The sequence below is a fragment of the Vicugna pacos genome, chromosome 1 (genome assembly GCF_048564905.1).
Source record: "Vicugna pacos chromosome 1, VicPac4, whole genome shotgun sequence".
Lineage (NCBI taxonomy): Eukaryota > Metazoa > Chordata > Mammalia > Artiodactyla > Camelidae > Vicugna > Vicugna pacos.
Window position 1 is genome coordinate 4,168,380 of NC_132987.1, and position 19,418 is coordinate 4,187,797.

The 19,418-nt window shown below is 42.1% G+C and overlaps 1 protein-coding gene across 16 annotated transcripts in view; it reads right to left on the bottom strand.

Annotated features, from left to right (window-relative positions):
- Positions 1–19,418, bottom strand: part of ANKRD28 (ankyrin repeat domain 28) — a 154,931-nt gene that overhangs the window by 42,465 nt on the left and 93,048 nt on the right. For 9 of the 16 annotated variants that reach the window (XM_072944217.1, XM_072944179.1, XM_072943993.1 and 6 more), the window contains 3 exons: positions 8,458–8,528; positions 2,751–2,951; positions 1,429–1,516 (listed from right to left, as the gene is read on the bottom strand). In XM_072944217.1, coding sequence (XP_072800318.1) covers positions 1,429–1,516; positions 2,751–2,951; positions 8,458–8,528 — 360 coding nt within the window. The remainder of the gene's footprint in view (positions 1–1,428; positions 1,517–2,750; positions 2,952–8,457; positions 8,529–19,418) is intronic. The other 7 variants (XM_072944646.1, XM_072944371.1, XM_072944472.1 and 4 more) reach the window with 1 other exon arrangement.

Genomic DNA, 19,418 nt, shown 5'->3' on the forward strand with positions numbered 1-19,418 from the left:
TAACAGAACGTACAGAGTTTTAAATCATAGACTAGCTGTTCCTAAACTGTCCTGCAAAATAAGCTACTCCAGAATATTCAGAAAAGTCCCCAAGACTTAAAAGATGGAGAATCTACAGGCTGTGAGGAGGGCGCTTCAGGCACCCCTGGACACTTGCTTCTGGACGTTTTATCTTCAATCAGCAGAAGAAACCTGCCCTGACGTACCCAGAGGCACAAGCCGGTGGTGTGAGAGAAACATCAAGAGGCCGAGAGTTATTTCTACGCCAGGAAAAGGGTTTTCCTGGACCTCAGGGTACTGACAACAGGCTTGAGTTCAGTGGGCTACTTACATTTTTCTATTTTACAAATTAATCACAATTAATTTTAAGTTTTTAAAATTAATACTCTTCCACCAAGTCTTTTTTTAATCTTCTGATTTTAAGTGAGAGACAGGAAGAGACCAAAACCAAGAGTACGGAGTAGTGAGAAGCTGTGCCTGTGAGGGGGCCAGCCAGCTTGTCACTGTCATCGGTCAGTGTGAGCGTCCCTGTGTGACCAGTCTCCCCAGTCTGCCCACACAGGGCTTGTCCTGAGCCCGAGAAGCCAGGAGAGCAGCAGGAGAGTGGGACTTCTGGGAAAGAAGGGGTTCCTTCAGCTCGACTTTAAGAGGCATCCACGGACGCCCCCCACCCCACAATCAGAGGCATGGCCCAGCCTTGCAGGACTCGTAAGGTTTGGGGATGGTCTTAGCGCCCATGAGCCAGCATCTCTACCCTGTCCTGTGCATTTCCAGTGTCCGAGGCAGCTGATCTGCCTCCTCCCCAAGTGTCCAAGGTACCGCAAGAGCCCACTAATGACTTGTTAGCGCTGGGCGCATGGAGCTGTGGCTGCCCCAGGACTGTCTCACAGGAGCAATGTCAGATTCAGGGTGCAATTCTGCAGATCCTAAGACTTTTCAAGATGCCGAAAGCAGAAAAGCCTCTACTCTAAGCCTCAGTTTCTTTCTGTGAAATTGCTGTTGGAGAAGTCATATGTGACGATGCCGATTTAGCCCAGTGCTTCTGCCCCAAATGATAGGCTTCTTAATACATCTTCGTAACTCCTGCCTTACTAGTCCCACACAAGCAAGGATGGGTACAGGATGGTATGAGCAGGCTTTTAGTAAACACCAACCTAAATTCTGCACCCCAGGCCCGTGTCTAGGAAGTCTCTCCCTTTGAAGGTACATCAAATTAATTTTAAACAGCCTTCAGGAGAACTGGACCCAACGTACTCCTGTCTTGGCAAACCTCCCTCACCACCAGGCTGGTTCCCTGCGGGCAGCAAACTCAGGTAGCAGGTAACTTCTTACTGTCCTAAGAGACATGTTCCACCAAATGCAGTAACTAAGATGTCCTAACTTTTCCTTAATACATCATGTCAAAAAATACATTGAGAAAGTACATACCCATATATGCTGCCCAATGGATAGCACGTCTATCTTTCTTGTCAAAAGCATTAATATTGGCACCTCTAGACAGGAGCAGTTTGACCATCTGGAATAAAAATAAACAGGTTTCATCAAAATTCATCAGCAGAACTGTTCTTGAATAGCCCTCGTGACAACTGCTCATCTCCACCTCCTGCACGCTGGGGTTTCTGCATCTGCAGGAGCTGGACTACACACTGAAGACCCTTTAACATCATTTAATAAACAAGAGGACAGAACAGAGAAAAAAGGTTTCAGTGTTGCTGAAGCATCGGTGTCTTTTAAAGATGCCATTTTGTGTTCCAGTGTTTTATGAACAACTAAGCACAAACCTGCAAAGTCTAAGGTGGAATATTTAACAACAGGTTCTCCTCCTCCTTACAGCCCAAAGTGTTACTGAAATTCAAAGTGCATTCTGATCCCAGAAACATCTTAAACTTAACTCAAACACAAATGCAGTGTCTATAATATGGTTAGACCTGAAGGTCACTGCACAGCCCACTGACCTCAGAATGTACCAAGAATAGCTGTTGTTTACAGGGGCCCCCCAGCGCTGGAAAAGGCACTCCAGATGTGCAAAAGGGACTCATCTAGGGACCTGAACGGCAGGGGAGGCAAGAACTCTCTCTGTCGCAAAGGCAGAGGAGGACAGCGAGGACCACTGCAGTGGCGCTCAGCCCTGGGAAGCCAGCGTCACCTCCCCTCGGAGTCTGGGTCTGCGGCAGACACGGGGGCTGGACCCACCGGCCTCCCAGGCCCTGCCACCTCTGGGCTCCGGGCTCCCCTGAGTCTTCTACGGACACACGAGTCCGCTCTGGGCTGGGACAACACCTCACATTAGCCAATGCTTGTTGTATCAGAGTCATCAAAGAATTCCTGGCTCAACTTTCAAGATAAACTGTAAGAAAATGTTTCTACGCTCTGCCTTCCTTTGCTCCTCTTTCTGGACAACAAAGCCGCTCTGTCTTCCTAGATACTTTTTCCCACAACGACGAGAGAACACACTTCACACTGTGTATAGCTGCCTATCCTTCTCCTCTGTCTCCCCAGGGTGACCATGAAATTCAAGTGCAAAGGCCGAATTTGATCAATTTCTCAATTTGAGAAAGCTGTGTCATGAATTAACATGAAAAGACATCTGAGGATTTGCTAAAGGCAAAACTAGATAAAAATTAGCAAGATAGGTATTTTTGTTTGCTTTTACTGTGGACTGATGAATGGCTAAATGAGGCAAGCTCATTAATAAACGGTGTGGGGGGCGGTGCAGGGAGAGAATCATCGTCTACCTGGACGCCACCTACCTCTCCGTGTCCGCTGAAAGCTGCATGATGCAGTGCAGTCCTCCCTGCTCGATCGGACACGTTTACATTACTCAGCAGGGGCACCAAAGCTTCCGCGCACTTGACAGCTTTATTAGCAGCTGCTATGTGTAAAGGGGTTTGCCAGTTTTTGTCTCGAGCGTTCACATCTGCAGAATGCTTCAAAAGTACCTGAACTGCTTCCTAAAACATATGAAGACATATAAGTTAATCAAGACAAACGAGCTGACAGGTTTAGAAACTGCATATATACATACATATATATATGAAATAAAATTTCTTGGGGAAATACAGTTCTAGTAGAACCTGCTATAAATAAGCCAGAAAACAAAATACTCTGAACTGAAGGCAGTAGTCAGAGCTATGTAAGATGCATCAAGATAAAACGTTCCCCTTTCCGTCCTCCAATTAAAGGCATAACAATATTCATCAAAATGTACAAGAAGAAAAACTGACGAATGTTCTTCAAACACATTCATTACTTCTTTTTTTCTAGATGGTGAGATGTGATTAATTTATACTTTCAAGAGCTTTAAAAAGTAGATTTATCGTTTTGCTATTAAATATATAGAAATGTAAAGCATACTATTTCCTAAAGTGTTACACAAGGTATATTTTACAAAATGAAAAGTCACTAGCATCTAGTTCATGAGAGAGAGAGAAAGAAAGAGAGAGAGAGAGAAAGAGACAGAAGGAGAGAAAGAGAGGGAGAGAGAGGGAGGGAGAGGGAGGGAGAGTTAAGCCTTTGCTGTGACGCTGCCTGGTGGGAAAGTCGGTGTAAACAAGGCAAATTAAGAGTTTCCTGTTCAAAGGAACTGGCCTCTCAGAAGGACAAGGAGAACTTCACAACATACCCGCAAAGTGGACTCAGGGCAAGCTTACAAGGAATCCAGTAAGCCATCAATATTAAGCAATATAATCAGAAATGACTTAGCAAAAATTTCCTCCTTACAGTGATACTCCAATTTTTGGCAGATGAACAACAAACAGCACATGAAACAAAAAGCACCAGAACCAGAACAGAACCATCTCAGTTCTGTTGTTTACAAGGTGTAACTTTCCTAATCTAGTAAAACTGGTCCTTGGTTTTCTTCTCAGCCAAGAGGGGAAACACCACCTGCCCACCACTCATCCCAGGGCTGCTGCAGAGCAAAGGAAGCTGATGTGCATGACAAACATTCAAAAGGTTAAAATAACCATAAATACGCAAAGCAGCAAGAAGACTGAATTATTCATGATTCACACATAACCTTTAAAGCTTTTGAAATGAAAAGTAATTGGAACTGTTTGAAATATGAGAAACAGCACAAGCCCGGCCAGAGACTGGAGGGATGTCCACCAGTCTATCGACCTGCTAAGTAGCTAATAAGGACACACGGAGGCCTGCCCTACACCCCAACCCCACTCCGGCTATTTACCCAAGAGAGAGTTTAAAAGACCCATCTAAGAATGTTCACGGCAGCTTTGTTTATTCATAAGAGTCAAAACCAAGAAATGTACGTGTCCACCTACAGGGAAACAGGTAAACTGCCATACGTCCATACATGAAACACTACTTGGCAACAGAAAAGGAGCCAACCGTTAAGGCGCAGAACAATACGGACGAACGTTAACTCAAGTCAAGACACAGAGTACTGTATGATCCCACTTTCATAAACTTCTAGAATAGGCAAAGTTACCCAATTGTGAGAGAAATCAGAACAGTGGCTGTCTCTGGGGACTGACTGAAAAGAGACGTAAGGGAACTTGCTGCAGTGATGGAATCTTCTGCCTCTCGAGTGGGGAAAGCTTACATGGGTGGATACTTCTGCCGAAACTCAGACTATGCACTTAAAAATCTGTGCATTTTACTATAAATCAGACGTCAATTTAAAAAAAAGGAATACAGGGGAAAAATAGAGGAATATGTACTCAAAATTATGGAGAACAAGGTACAAACACAAACACTACCAGAATTCTCCAGCCTCATCCCCAAGAGGGTGTACCTTGACTTCAGGGATAAAACTAACACCACACTGGGAAGTGTCAGTAGGGATGTTAACAGATGTACCTGAAAATAATTAAAAACAAAACGAAGAACATATAATTGGGTAAATTGGGCAAATAATGCATACTATGGATGCCAGGCTTGCCTTAATTACTCTCACTCTAGAATTCAAAATGCACAGCTTAAAGTTTCTGAAAGGTGCGGAATATTTATGTTCCATTAGCAAGAACAGAAAAATCAAAACTATTCTTTTGTTTCCCAGAAAAGCAAGAATAAATCCAGTTTACAGTTGAGGGAAGGCAAGACGACACCCGAGGGAGCCATTTACACACAACGACCCCAACCCCACTGCTGGGGACTAACTGTGTACCCCTATAATCTGTATGCGGAAGCCCCAGTCCCCCAGTGTGAGGGTCTTGAGGAGGTAAAGTTAAATGAGACCATAAGGGAGGGGCCCTAACCTGACAGGACTGGTGGCTTCTTAAGACGAGGAGGAGAGACTCCCCCTCCTCTCTCTCCACCATGTGAAGACACAGCGAGAAGGCAGCTGTCTATACGCCAGAAAGCGTCCTCATCAGAAAATGACCCTGCTGGACCTTGACCTGGGGCTTCTAGCCTCCAGACTGTGAGAAAATGAATTTCTGCTGTTTAAATCACCCAGTCTATGGTATTTTGTTACGACAGCCCAACCTGACTAATACACCCACCATTCACCACTCAGAAGTTAGTGCTGTATCACAGTAACAGTGATCTTTGAAAACTTACAGAAAATTCAAGAAATCTGTAAAGATAGGAGACATAAAAACATACCAAAAAGGGTGAGTTTCTGGAAATTACAAACCAATAAGCCTGACGTTATAACTTGGTAAAATTGTAGGCTTTATTATGAACACATTAAAAGCATTTAGAAAAAAATGTAGGGATAATCAAGGGTACACCTAGTGTCACTAATGACAAATATTACCAGAGTAACCTTGATCCCAATTTTTCCATTATCAGAGGGTATGTACATGTAAGAAATGCTGCAGGTGTGCCTTGACAAAACCATCCAAGCAATTATCCTCTGACATTGATTTACATAAGACTACGAAATATGGGGATGTGGCGATGACAAAAGGTTAAACAATCGTATCCAGAGTATCTATTCATAGCTTGGGGTCAGACACAGGAAGAAAAAGGCTAATACATTTGCAAATAACCACCACGTTGCAATAGACCACTAATGTCTCACATGGTAGCGTATTTTAAACTCAATTATCGACATCTAACTAAAATGTTAATTCCTGGAGTTGAGGTATTAAAAAAAACCCTATCTTTCAGAGGATGTAGTGTGATGTGGCTTCTTAAAAACAAACAAACAAACAAACACAAAAACACCCCAAACAAACACAAAAAGCTCTAATACTCAGAAACTGATTTATTCAGAAGAATACCCAGCATTTACAGAGAGTTGAATTTTATGCTCCCCTGGGAGAATGACAGTCACAAATCAGTGGTGGAAAAAGGCCAAGAGAGCCGGGCAACACGACCAGGTGTGTGGGAACCACGTGATCGCAGGAGAGCTGGGGGCTTGGGACAGTTAACCCGAGGCAGTCTTTCTCAACCTGAGTTCAGTGAAGAAACTAAGCCTTAAGACATCTGCTGTCTGTGATGAGTTAACGTCCCCACAACGTGTCTGCAATGATGTCACCATCTCTGTCCCTGGGAGAACTGAGAAGACACTCCAATCTTCCATAGGGCTTACTCCTCTCATGGTATCTCAAAAGATAAACCAAAAGCTATCTGAAGTTTTGCCTTTTACATATTCCTCTGTGGTTATGTTTTTTATTAAATGAAGTGAGTACAGCTCTCTTTCACTCTTAGGATGGAACAGGAATCATGAAAAGAACACCAGTGAAACCGATAACCTTGACTAAGTTTCCTAGCAGTTTTGCTAATTATGAGATTTTCTTTTTAAAAGAAAAATAATTCCCAGGGATCAGGGTTTACAGAAGTTATATTTTTACAGAATGGTCACATTTTATGGTTGTTTCTCATAATCCTACAGAAGAGTAATATTACTAAATAGCTGAGTAATTTTTAAGATGAAAAGCCTAAACTTAATTTAAGGCTGAAAAGTTTAAACTTAAATGTATTGGGGTCCACTGCCTTCTAGCCCACAGCTGGCCCTTAAGTTCAGGCTAAGGACATAGTTTTTAAAAATCAGCAATCAGGTCTCTGAGAAGAACCTGCAATCTGCCTCTAACATAATTATTTTCTTTAAGAATTTTTGCTCTGTTTCTATAAATATATAAAGTGTGCTTTCTAATGATTTAATTTGGCAAAACTCTACTAAATTTAAGTCATATTCCTAAAAGTCATACCAAAAAATAGGTAAGTATGACTAACTTACGAATTTCAGAGTTCCCAGGTTTCTGGTTAATGCCTTAGTTTTCGGGATTCCCAGAGCTGCCCAAGATCACACAGCCAGAAAGTGGCAGGTGACACCCTGAAGGCAGTTTCTCCAAGTCCTGAAGTTCATCACCAGGGACTCCTGCCACCTCCCTCTTGCCCCGACCGGGGCTTCTGGTTAACAGGCTGCAGGGTCTGCAGTCCCTCAAGCCCTCCTCTGCTCCATGTCTCTGCACCTGCCCAGCTCCTGTTCTGCTCTCCAGTTGTGCCTCACAATAAGGACTACAAGGGAGGATGAAGAGACAGGCATTCCCTCGGTTTCTCAAGGAAACCCCTCCTGAGGCCTGAGCGTTCCCTCTCCTTCTGCAGAGTTATCGGGTCCCAAGATGGGGAGAAGGAACAGCAGCTACACTTCCTTGTCTCCCACCATGTGAATAACTAAAGAAAACGTTAAATTTATACAGTCACACGCTTTTATATTTTAAATTATTTAAACAAAATTTCAATAAGCATCATTATTTTAAGAGGTAAAAGGGAAGCTTTGGGCATAATGCATTTGTAAAAAGCCCCCATCCATTTTAGAAAGGTGGTAAAGTGACAGAAAAAAAAGGGTCCAGGTTTTTGTCTCATCTCTACCACTCAACAGCTAAGTCGTTTCTGGCAGATCATTAACTACACAGTTCCCTGAAAACATCTAACCTACCAGGATTTTATGAGGACTGGAAGATATGAAAGATAAAGATGAACGGTCTCCAAAAATGTCACTTATTTTGAAGAGCAAACAACACACAGGATTATAACTATACTAGAAATGAGGAATTGTCCTTCCTCACACGACACCTAACGTATTTTAAGGTTATACATTCAGAAGTGGCAAAATGTGAGATCAAGCAATGTTTCCGAAGCTCATTTCAGTGCTTGGTATTTCAATTAGTCATTACACGCTGCAAAAACTATCTCTCAATCGCAACCAGAAGAACCTCTGTGACACATCAATTACGGCTACTGTGAACCAGTAGAGAAAAGCCGTGAAGAATTTATACAATAGAAAAATAATTTCTCTCTTGTAGGAAGTGTAGAAGGAGTGCTTTCAGTTCTCTGCTACTTTAGAAGCTCTACGAGGCCTTAGTCAGAAAAGGGAAATGGAGCAATTAACTTGGTTTGTACAAATTACAAAGTAAAAAAATGACCAGTCTAGGTATTTTCAGTTGCTTTTTCCTTTTTTGAAAATAGAGAACTTGAATATGGACTCACAGGCAGGCCTACTTAATGATTTCATATACAATATATTTACTGAGAGAAATTTCATACCTCACTACAAGATGCAACTGCTCTGTGTAAAGGTGTCAACCATTTGCTGTCTTTGGCATTAACTCTAGCTCCTGCAACAAGAAGAAAAAAATAAATTGAAATATTTTGCATAAAATATTTTAAGTAAATCTCTTGAAATAATAGTTACATATAGTCCAAATTGGATGAATAACAATTGAAAAAGTAGTACTGCACTTTTCTATACTTTCTGCTAATAAATTACCCTTAAATTATAAAACAAAAATTATCCTTTTTAATTGATGTAATTACCCAATAAGGTATTAGCTCTTTTTATTAAAAATCAAATAAACATCATTTTATAATAGGCTAGAAAAGCCACCTTTATACAGAGCATATCCAATGTGAAAATCAGACTCTACTTGAGAATGTATGTTAAAAACTCAGATACTTAAATGAACAGGAATACTTAGACACAAAACATTGACTATTACAAAGCCTTCATTGTATTTCTTTACTAATTAATACATCATGTCATGAAGCAACATAATAATACCAAAACAGTTTTCCACTGATGATTAAAAATGCATTGGTACTATAAAGTTATTTTATTAAACAGAAACAATGACTATAAACTAAGGGACAAAAAATTAAGAAAGAAAGAAAGAAAGAAACCAACCCCATGTCTTTTCAGGTTCCAAGATGTAATAATTTTTAAAAAATGACAAAAACAAATCAACTATGTACAGTTTTTTAAAAATCATAAGCCAATGGACAAAACCTATCCTTAGTAAAATGGAAATACACCTCCTAAAACAAAAAGTGCATTACATAATTTGAGGGGGGATCTATCGCCTAGGTAAAATCCACTGGTTTCATGCTTAAATCTGAACCAAACAGAAGCAGTGCACTCACTGCAGGACCCCTGTAAGTAGAGAGAAACAGCCCCGGCCCTCAGAAGGGCACTGCAGGCAACCCTAGACTTCCACCGAGAACCGTAACTAGCAGTGGGCAGAGGCTTCAGATTCCTAGTCCAACCTCCTTACTTTCTAGACGATGAAATGCAGCTGCAGAAGCTGCTCAACACCAGCCAACTCTAGCCGCACCAAGGACAGACTCAGACGTCCTACTGTTCACACATTCTCTGCTTTGTGAGGTTCTAGGGAATATTCAAGTGCAGTGAGTCCAAGTTATGGCCCCCACAGAGACTAGCTGCAGGTCCCTAACTGGCTGTGTGATCCCTCTGAACCTGTTTCTTCACATACAAGATGCATCTCCTAATACTGTTACAAAGATTAACACATAACCAACGTACTGGTACACACACAGCACACATATGTTACAGGTAGACTTTAAAAGTCTTCAACATGAGAGAAAAGGAATGAAATGCAGGTGTAGGATTGTCCACAAAGGCAGCAGCTGAAATTTGAGAGCAGAACTCTCTGTGGGCAGGGACGGTGGGGACACTCAAAGAATCACGAACCAGCAGGAGAGCTTTCAAGGTGGCCTAAGACTTTGGGTGAAACAAAGGGATTCAGCATAATACAGAATCAGGTAGAGAGAGTGGTCTGTTCACGTAATACACATCTGCACAACTCCCTGCCAGGCCCTGCGGAGACCGGACGGTGACAACACAGGCTGCCTGACGACGGCAAGGCCAGCGTTCGTGCTGGGTGCGAGGCACAGTCAGCACAGTGCCTGACGTGCTCACGGGTCAGAAGGCTGGGCTCCTTCCTTCTCCACCCCCGTCGCTTGGAACTTCAACGGTTCTCTAGAGCGCCTGCACCTCTTTCTGTGAGCCTGTACCTACGTGCACAGCAGGAGGGCAAGTCCTGGCACCAAGGCCTGAAGGGCAGCGACACAGACACTCAGAAGTGAGAAGCACACTGGAAAGACAAGGGGAGAGAGGACTGAGGCCTGATGGCCGGTCTCCGACCTGGGCAGGGTCAGCGTCTGATTCAAGGTTATTAACTGACAAGGAAGCACGGTGCGGCTGTCCCCAAAATGAGGATGATCTCTATGCGCTGGCAAAGATCCGAGCAATAAAAAGTAAAAAGAGCAGCAAGTAAGAACTGTATGAATGCTATTCTTTACTTTTACACAGAAAAAGGAAAGCCTCAGGAAAGCTGAGACACTGGGAGCAGTGGCTGCCTGTGTGTGTGTGCTGGTTGGTGGTGGGGGCAGGGAGGAGTGGCTGGTATGACAGGGGACAGGACTGAAGGCGGCTCCACTGGGGCTGTGCACCTGTGAACATACGCATACTTCAACTCTGAAATGAAAAGGAAACACCACATCTTCAAAAAGTGAACTGTATTTAAGAGGAAATAAAAGGAGCGGTCACAAAAAACAGTCCAAGAATTTGGCTTCAAGTGCAAAGAAAAAAATTGGAAAGGAGCAAGAGGGTAAGGACAGTTTGTCTTTCTTGTGGATACGGATTATCAGACAGACAACTGAAGGAGGGAAGTCTAATCTTCACAGTGCATTTGGCAGCCCAAAGCAAAAACTCTGCTGGCTTCATTCTTCCATTTTAAGTTACAATAATTAATTAAGTAGTCTTTCTTTCTCTTTATTTTTCATAACAAAATCACAGTTAATTTCATCAAAAACATAGGTGACTACAACCAAGAGTCCACCAATGGCTTCATGCTTCATGAAGACACATCATGCTGCTACTTGCAACAAGTAGATAATGGGATAAAAACTTTGGACTTTTCTTTTCAGATTCTGAAGATACTTATCTGCTGGAAGATCAGCACAATGGGATTTTAGACATCTGATCACGACCTTTCTCACAAGACACTCATATTTCATTAAACCATCTTTCTTCTAATAACACTAATCAAATATCTTAACTTCTTGGAAGTGAAAGGTCAAGCAGGTGAGAAACGGTTGGGCTCTCTCTCTGAGCACAGTACAAGCATCTCCCCTGCCACATGGGTGAATTAGTACGTACCTTATATGTTAACAGACACGGCACACCAATGTCCACTACCAGAGCAGACGCTGGCTGTAAAATGAAGAAATGGCTTAAGGGCAGTAAACACGCAGCGGACGTCAGATATCCAGGCTACCAAGGCTCATCTCACGTGAAGTCTCTGAGGGTAACCAGACTTCTGTCGCACACACAGAGCTCCAAAATTAGCTACATATCCATAAACACCAACTACAAGCCATTACAGTAACAGAAAAGGCATTTCCAGGGTAAAGTTAACTAATCCAACGGCTGAAAGCTAGACATAGGGCTAAGAGTGGAGATGAGACAGGAAGACGGAAGGAGGGAGGGAGAGCTAGAAAAGGGGAGGGGAAGACAGAGGGGAGGAAGAGGGGAGGGAAAGAGGAGGGGGAGGGAGAGGGGAGGGGAAGATGAGGAGGAGGGGGAGGTGGAAGGGAGGAAGGAAGGGAAAGAAAAGAAAGAAACCCTATCGACTTAAAATACAAAACAGTCCTCGCACAGAGAAGTAAAACCAAATGCGCCAGCTCCGGTGGCATCAGCAGGTGCCCTCTACCTGGCAGTGCATAGAAGGATGACTAAGTCATCAAGAAAAGATTAATTTCTTTACTATTTCCTAATCCTTAAAACAGAAAACAAAACAGCAGGGCCATGTCAAGTGTCACACCAGGTTACTGGAGGCCCTGTGACAGGAGTCCCACTCAGAAGCCCAAGACAGTAAAGATGGCACTTTGAAGCTGATGTCACTGACAACCACCGTGACCCAACATTACAGAAGACCATTCATCGCGAGGAGTCTATCTCGTTCAATCCAAGGTTCTTATGCCCAACTGTATAAGTCAAATACTTCCTTCACTGCCTTTCCCACAAATCCAGAGAGATCAGCTGAGCTCTCCCTTATGATAAATAAGCAGCCACAACTTATTCCACAGGAAACATCTTCATTTGGATTCTCCTTCCCAGAGTAGAGATGTGATTACAGGTTTCTAATATGTTAAAACAAGAAAACGAACAAGGCAGAAATCAACCGCAGGGTCACCCAAACAGGCTGGTCGTGTCCACCCAACACCACAGTGAGATTATACAGAAAAACTCAGAGAACCTGCCTCCTTTCACCCAACGCTTTCATTTACTAATTCACACATGTAAATGTACTCCAAAACAATAGTTACTTATTTTTTTTAAGAAAAAAGATATTTAAGGTAAGGTTTCCAGATTAGATACATGCCTAAGTCATGGGGAGGTAAAACAGAAAGTAATTAATAAAAAAATAAAGTCTGGCTTGCGTACATCAGCCTGAGGCGCACACATGTCCTTGTCAAGGGGGGCTCCCATCTGACTCCAGGCCTCATTCTGCGGGACGGCCGATGCACCTGTCTTCTCCCTAATCTCCCCCCACCAGTACCTGCTCAATCTGTTGATTTCTGAATCTCAGTTGTCAATAAGACAAGAGTTGTGGTGAATGACCTCTAAGACCCATTTCCAGTTATAACATTCCAAGCTATTTAGAAATACTCAGAATAAATTATTTCATGCATAATAAATAACTTGCCCTAGTTTAACCTTAAATAGGGAATCAATACTGGGGCTCTCCAAACCACAGCCCACAGGGTGCCAGCCACCTACTCTGCAAATAAAGCCGCGCTGCCCCTCTCCCCGCACGTGCTCACACGCAGCCTCCACATGGGAGGGGGGCTGAGCAGCTGCCAGCGTCTGCACGACCTCTGACAAAGTCTTGTGACCTCTGACACAAGATATGTACTTGAAAGTTGACACCATTTTCCTATGTGTTTGTAGTAATTACAGTCCCGCTAATAATTTTCTAAAACTTCTGCCTGCAGGGAATAGCTCTCTTCTCTGCTCCTAAGCCGCAGAGGAGAATCCACACCCAGCGAGCTGGGCCAGGCGCCAAGCACGTTAAGCATCTCCTCAAGCTGCAGAGAATGCTTTCCCTCGGCTGTCTACCAAAAGCAGTGGCCAAAGCTTCAGACTGTTTTCAGGTTGGGAGAAGGAGCACAAAGCAATTACATTTCCACTTTCCCACTTGTGATGCTGGATTACCACTCCTCTTCACTCCCCAAAAAACCCCCAGCTGGTGCACTTAATCACTTCAGAGGGTGGTATGGACACTGGATGCTGGGACTGAACTGTGTCCCCACCATCAAATTCATACGTTGAAGTCCTAACCCCAGCACCTCAAAATGTAACCTTATTTGGAGATAAGATCTTCACAGAGGTAACTAAATTGAAATGAGGATTTTTTAGGGTGGGCCTGAATCCAGTACAACTGGATCTTTAAGAGCAGAAGAAATTTGGACACTGACATGAACAGATGGAAGATATAAGGAGAAGGTGGTCACTTACAAGTCAAGGAGAAAATCCTAGAACAGCTCCTTCTCCTGCAGCTCTCAGGAGAAACTGACCCTGCCAACACCTTGACCTTGGACTCCGGCCTCCAGAACTGTGAGAAAATAAACTTCTGTGGCTTAAGTCACTCAGCGTGTGCTAACTTGTTATGGCATCGCCAGCAAACTAACACACCAGCACTGGAGGCTTTCATGGGTCACAAACCTTAGGTCCAATTCTTAAAACCAGAAACATTCATATTTGCTTATTAAGAACTTTATTTGCTGAAAAAGGCCAATCAAATGGATTTCTGACTAACACACAACACCATTTTTCACTACCCAGCACATGCTGGAAACAGCCTGAGGTACTAGTAAATCTGTAGCTTTAAATACAAGCATTAAATGGATAGCTCCCATAAAAGTATCCATACATAGGTAGCCAGAAAAATCTAGTCCTTAAAACAGAAGTTCTTTAACAAAAGTCACTGCCTACACAACTGTTACTAAATGCTAAGTAGGTGTGGGGTGGGGTGGCAGAGCGGGTAGACCATAGTGGGGGGCAGAGGGACTCAGACCACAGCAAGGTTAGAAACGTGAACTCTGTAGTCACACAGCCGGGGTCTGCATGCTGGCTCTAGCTTTTCTGAGCAGTACAACCTTCATCTCTAAATGCTTTCATTTCCTTGATCTATAATAATATACCTTCACTGAGTTAAGAGGACAAAATGGGATCATAAATGAAAGAGTAAATTTAACACAACACCTGAGACATAGCAGGCACTCACTGCTCTAGTATTTTGCCTCGTTCAATAATAACTGTAAACTAATTCTACCAGACTCCGGTGTTGCTATAGATTCTGTGGAAGGAGTCACTTGTTTGATTACATACTACATGCCAAAAGTTATATGCCTCATCCATAAATCTTGAAGATACACCATGTATAAATATTTGATTTCTAATGAATTTAGCTTAGGTTAGAGGGAGTAAGTAGTTTCACCCTTAAAAAAAGAAAAGCGCATCAAAATATAAAAGAGATTGTGAAGGAATGCCATCTTCAATACAAGAAAACAGTTACAACCACTAATCAAACTATGAATGTCTAACAAATACAGTGAAATCTGTACCAAAATGAAGGATGCTGAATGAAGCTTTTCCGGGTCCTGGGAAGGCTACCGAGTTGTCTAAAAGAGTATGCCTGCGTGCCTGGCCTCCCCATTCAAGAGATCTTCAGATGATCTTACAAGTCATCCACAGGAGAAGCTCCCTTCATAACACAGAACAAGGTGAGACTGTGCTACAGGGGGGACCAAGCTGCTGGAGAGGGAGGGCTGGAGCCCATCACCACTGAGTCACTGCCTAAGAACCTGAGATGCAAGGAGCTGCCAGGCCACCCCAGCTCTGCAGGATGTGGAGACTAAGGGAGCGATGCCACTGGGATGGACAGAAAACAAACCTGGCCTGAGAGCCACGTGCAGACATGGACGGGTATGATGCTCGTGCCTTGCCCCACCCGCTCTGTTCTTCAGTGAACAGCTGCCCTGGAAGGAAACAGATTCCTCAATGATGTGTTAAGAATTGTGAGAGATTCAGCACAGGACTAGAGCAGAAATACACAAAAGAAAGCACAGTAAACTGAGTTAATAGGTACATGTATCTGAAAGAAATTACCCCAGGAAAGGAGAGGATGAATTTGTGAACCGTTGTTTATACACAACTTCAGAGAAATTAAGCTGAACGGAGATGTCAAAGAAGAGCTCCAAGAAAGAGGTAAGCCAACACAAAGAGATGAGAGCTGGCGGGGCTCAGGAAAGAGAGAAGGGAAATACAGCAGTTACAGATAAAATCCTAGAAACAACAAAAAAGCAGAACAGACATGTCTTAAAAGGCAGTCAAGAATCTGAAGCCACAGGCAGAGTGCATCTTTGTTGTTGTTGTTAATGGAGGTGCTGGGGATCGGACCCAGGACCTCGTGCATGCTAAGCACGTGCTCCACCAGTGAGCCACCCCCTCCCCCGCCAGAGTGACTCTTCAGAAACCTAGGTCACCCTATGTCCCCCACCCCAAAACTCACCACTGGTTTTCCACATCTCTTTAGGGGCCAAAGCAAGTCTTCACCTGGAAACTCCCCACCTCTGCTTTATCTCCTTTTTTTCACTTGCCTCCAAGCATGCTACACCTCCTGGCATCTGCTCCTGCTCTCCTCTCAGTTTCCACTAAATATCTGCACCGTATGCAAGGCTCGCCTCCTTCCTTCCTTCCATTATCTCCTCGAATGTCACTGACTTTTTTTCCTGGTAACCCAATATAAAATAGCAACTGACCCCACCCAACATACTTACTATTCCTTTAATTTTTTCACAGCAATTATCACCACAAAACAAACTATCCATCAGCCTGTTACCATCTCCCCATTAGAACAGAAGCTCCACGAAGGCTGGGACTTCACTGATTTCATTCACTGCTCTCCCCACAGCACCTAGTGTAACACCTGCTATGTAGACATGCTTATTTAATATTTGTTGACAGAATGAAGGATAAGTAAAAGGAAGCAGCCTAACCTAAATGCAAAGACACAATTACACTCTAATCAACAAAGTTAGCCTAGGAAAGTCAGTATGAATTTCAGGGATATAGAACTGAATCCTGCAGGCATGAAGGCAGAAGAGAACTGACTAGGAGTGGAGTGTGCTGGGGGGATGGAATGGTAAGCACGTAAGAGCTCGATACATGACTTTCACTCAGTGCTAGAAGACAGTGGAGTAACATCTATAAAACTGACAGGAAAAAACATAAATTGAGAATTTTATAACTAGCTAATCTACCCTTCAATTATTAAAAGAAGGCAACAGTTTCAAATAAATAAGATAGCAGGGAATATCGTCCATGAGCTCTTACAGAAAATACAGAAAGAAAAACTACATGATGTGTCTATGCAACCTAGACACAGAAAAATTAAAACCTGGGAACAGAAAAGCCATGTGTAAGGACAAGCGGGGTTGTGGTGTGTGTGTGAAAAAACAGTGGGAATAACGATTACAAGAAGTCATAATTAAAGTCATCATTCTTGACAATGAAAACACAAAAGTGAAATTAGAGAATATTACTTCCTAATTTCTCATAATAGTAAATCAGAAAACAATCAGAACCTGAAGCATGAACAAGGGAGTACATGGCTCTAAGGAACTATCGACTTTTTTTATATTCTTCACTTTTCATTTTAGAGAGAGATTTTACAAACAAATAACCTTGCCATGGATACGCAAGTAGTTTTTACAATACAAAATTACAGTAATTTCCTTTATTGTGTGTTCTTATTGAAGTATACCATGACTTTTATGTAAAGCAAGGGCTAAACGGGGATTATTTCACACTGCTTGATTTTCTTACGATCACACTAGGTATGGTTAACCCAATTACTACTGTAACACGTCACCAGTAATCAACATGAAGGGGAACAGGAGCCTACCCTAAACTTTACACTAACAGTTTTCATTATTAACTATGAGCAGATCAGCCTCATTTTGTTGCCTACTTTTCCCTTCATGTACTTAATTCTCTTCTTTATCTAGGGAATTGATCAGGTCAAACACCTAGTTTCAATTCTAGTTTATAACTTACTAAGTTATAAACCCATTCAATACAACTATATGGCTGTTTGGAATAAGGAGTTATGTAAATCAGTGTATAATTGGACCTCAACAACCATGGCCCTCAAACCAAATTTAAGCAGAACCCATGAAACACCACTATGTACCCTTAAGAGTCTGCATATACCATTTGAAGACTACCATTCTGGGTGATGTTTATTTTTTCCCCCAGTTTTATTAATATACTTGATGTATAACATTATATTAGTTTAAGGTGTACAACATAATGATTTGATAAATACATATATATATATATATATATACACACAGAAATAATTACCACAATAAGTTTAGTTAACATCCATCATCTCACAGTTAATTTTTTTTCTTGTGATGAGAACTTTTAAGATCTACTCTCTTAGTAACTTTCAAATACACAGTACAGTATTAACTATACTCACCATGCTGTACATTACACCCTCAGAACTATCTCACAGCTAGAAGTTTGTACCTTCTGACCGCTTTTATTCAGTTCCCCACTACCTTACCGGCACCTCTGGCAACCACCAATCTATTCTATGAATTTAGTTTTCGTAGATTCCACATATAAGTGAGACCATGAATTATTTGCCTCTGTCTGACTTATTTCATTTAGCATAATGCCCTCAAGGTCCATCCATGTTGTTGCCAATGGCAGGATATGCTTCTTTTTTTAATGGCCAAATGATACTCCACTGTATGCATTTACCACATCATCTTTATTCATCCCTTGACACTTAGGTTGTTTCCATGTCTTGGCTATTGTGAATGATGAATGTGGGAGTGCATGTTATCTTTTTGAGATGGTCATTTTGCTTCCTCCGGAGGTACACACAGAAGTGGAAGCACTGGCTCATACGGCTGTTTCATTTTCTATTTTTTGAGGAACCTCCATACTTTTTTCCGTGATGGCTGTACCAATTTATATTCCCAGAGCAAGGAATTCCCTTTTCTCCACATCTTTGCCAATACTTCCTATTGCCAGTCTATTTTATAACAGCCATTCTAACAAGCGTAAGGTGATATTTCCTCGTGGTTTTGCTCTGCACTTCCCTGATGATCAGTAATGCTAAGCACCTTATCATGTACCTTTTGGCCATAACTATGTCTTCTTTGGAAAAATGGAGTCCTTCTGCCTGACCTTTAATCAGATTGGTTTGTCTGGTTTTTTTTTTTGCTATTGAGCTGTATGAATTCTTTATATATTGTGGATATCAACTTTGCAAATATGTTGCAAATAAATAAATTTGCAAGTTGTTTTCTCCTATTCTGTAGGCTGCCCTTTCATTTTGTTGGTTTCCTTTGCCATGCAGAAGCTTTCGGTTTGATGTAGTCCCACTTGGTTATAACTGCCTTTGTTTCCTTTGCTTCTGGTGTCAAATCTAAAATATCATCGCCAAGACTAATGCACAAGAGCTTACCCCTTGTTTTTTCCTTTTATGAGTTTTATGATTTCTGGTCTTATGTTCAAGTCTTTAACCCATTTTGAGTTGATGCTTGTGTAGTGGGTAAGACAGGGGTACAGTTTTCCTAGCACCACTTATTGAAGAGACAGTCCTTTCCCTATTGTATATTCTTGGCTCCTTTGTTGTAAATTAACTGACCATAAAATGAACGAGTTTGTTTCTGGGCTTTTTGTCCTATGGATCTACATGTCTGTTTTTATGCCAATACTTTACTGTTTCAACTACTACAACTTTGCAATATAACTGAAAGGAAGCATGACACCTGCAGCTCTGCTGTTCTTTCTCAAGACTGCTTTGGCCATTTGGGCCTTTGGGGTTCCATACATATTTCAGGATTTTTTTCCTACTTCTGTGAAAAATGCCATTGGAATTTTGATGGGGACCGTCCTGAATCTGTGGATTGCTTTGGGTAGTATGGATATTTTAACAATATTAATTCTTCCAATCCACAAGCACAGGGTGTCTTTCCATTTCTTTGTGCCTTCTTTACAACCTTTCATCAATGTCTATTAGTTTCCACTGTACAGATCTTTCACTTTCTTGGTTAAAACTGTTCCTAGGTATTTCACTCTTTCTGATGTAGTTATAAATGGAACTGCTTAAATTTCTCTT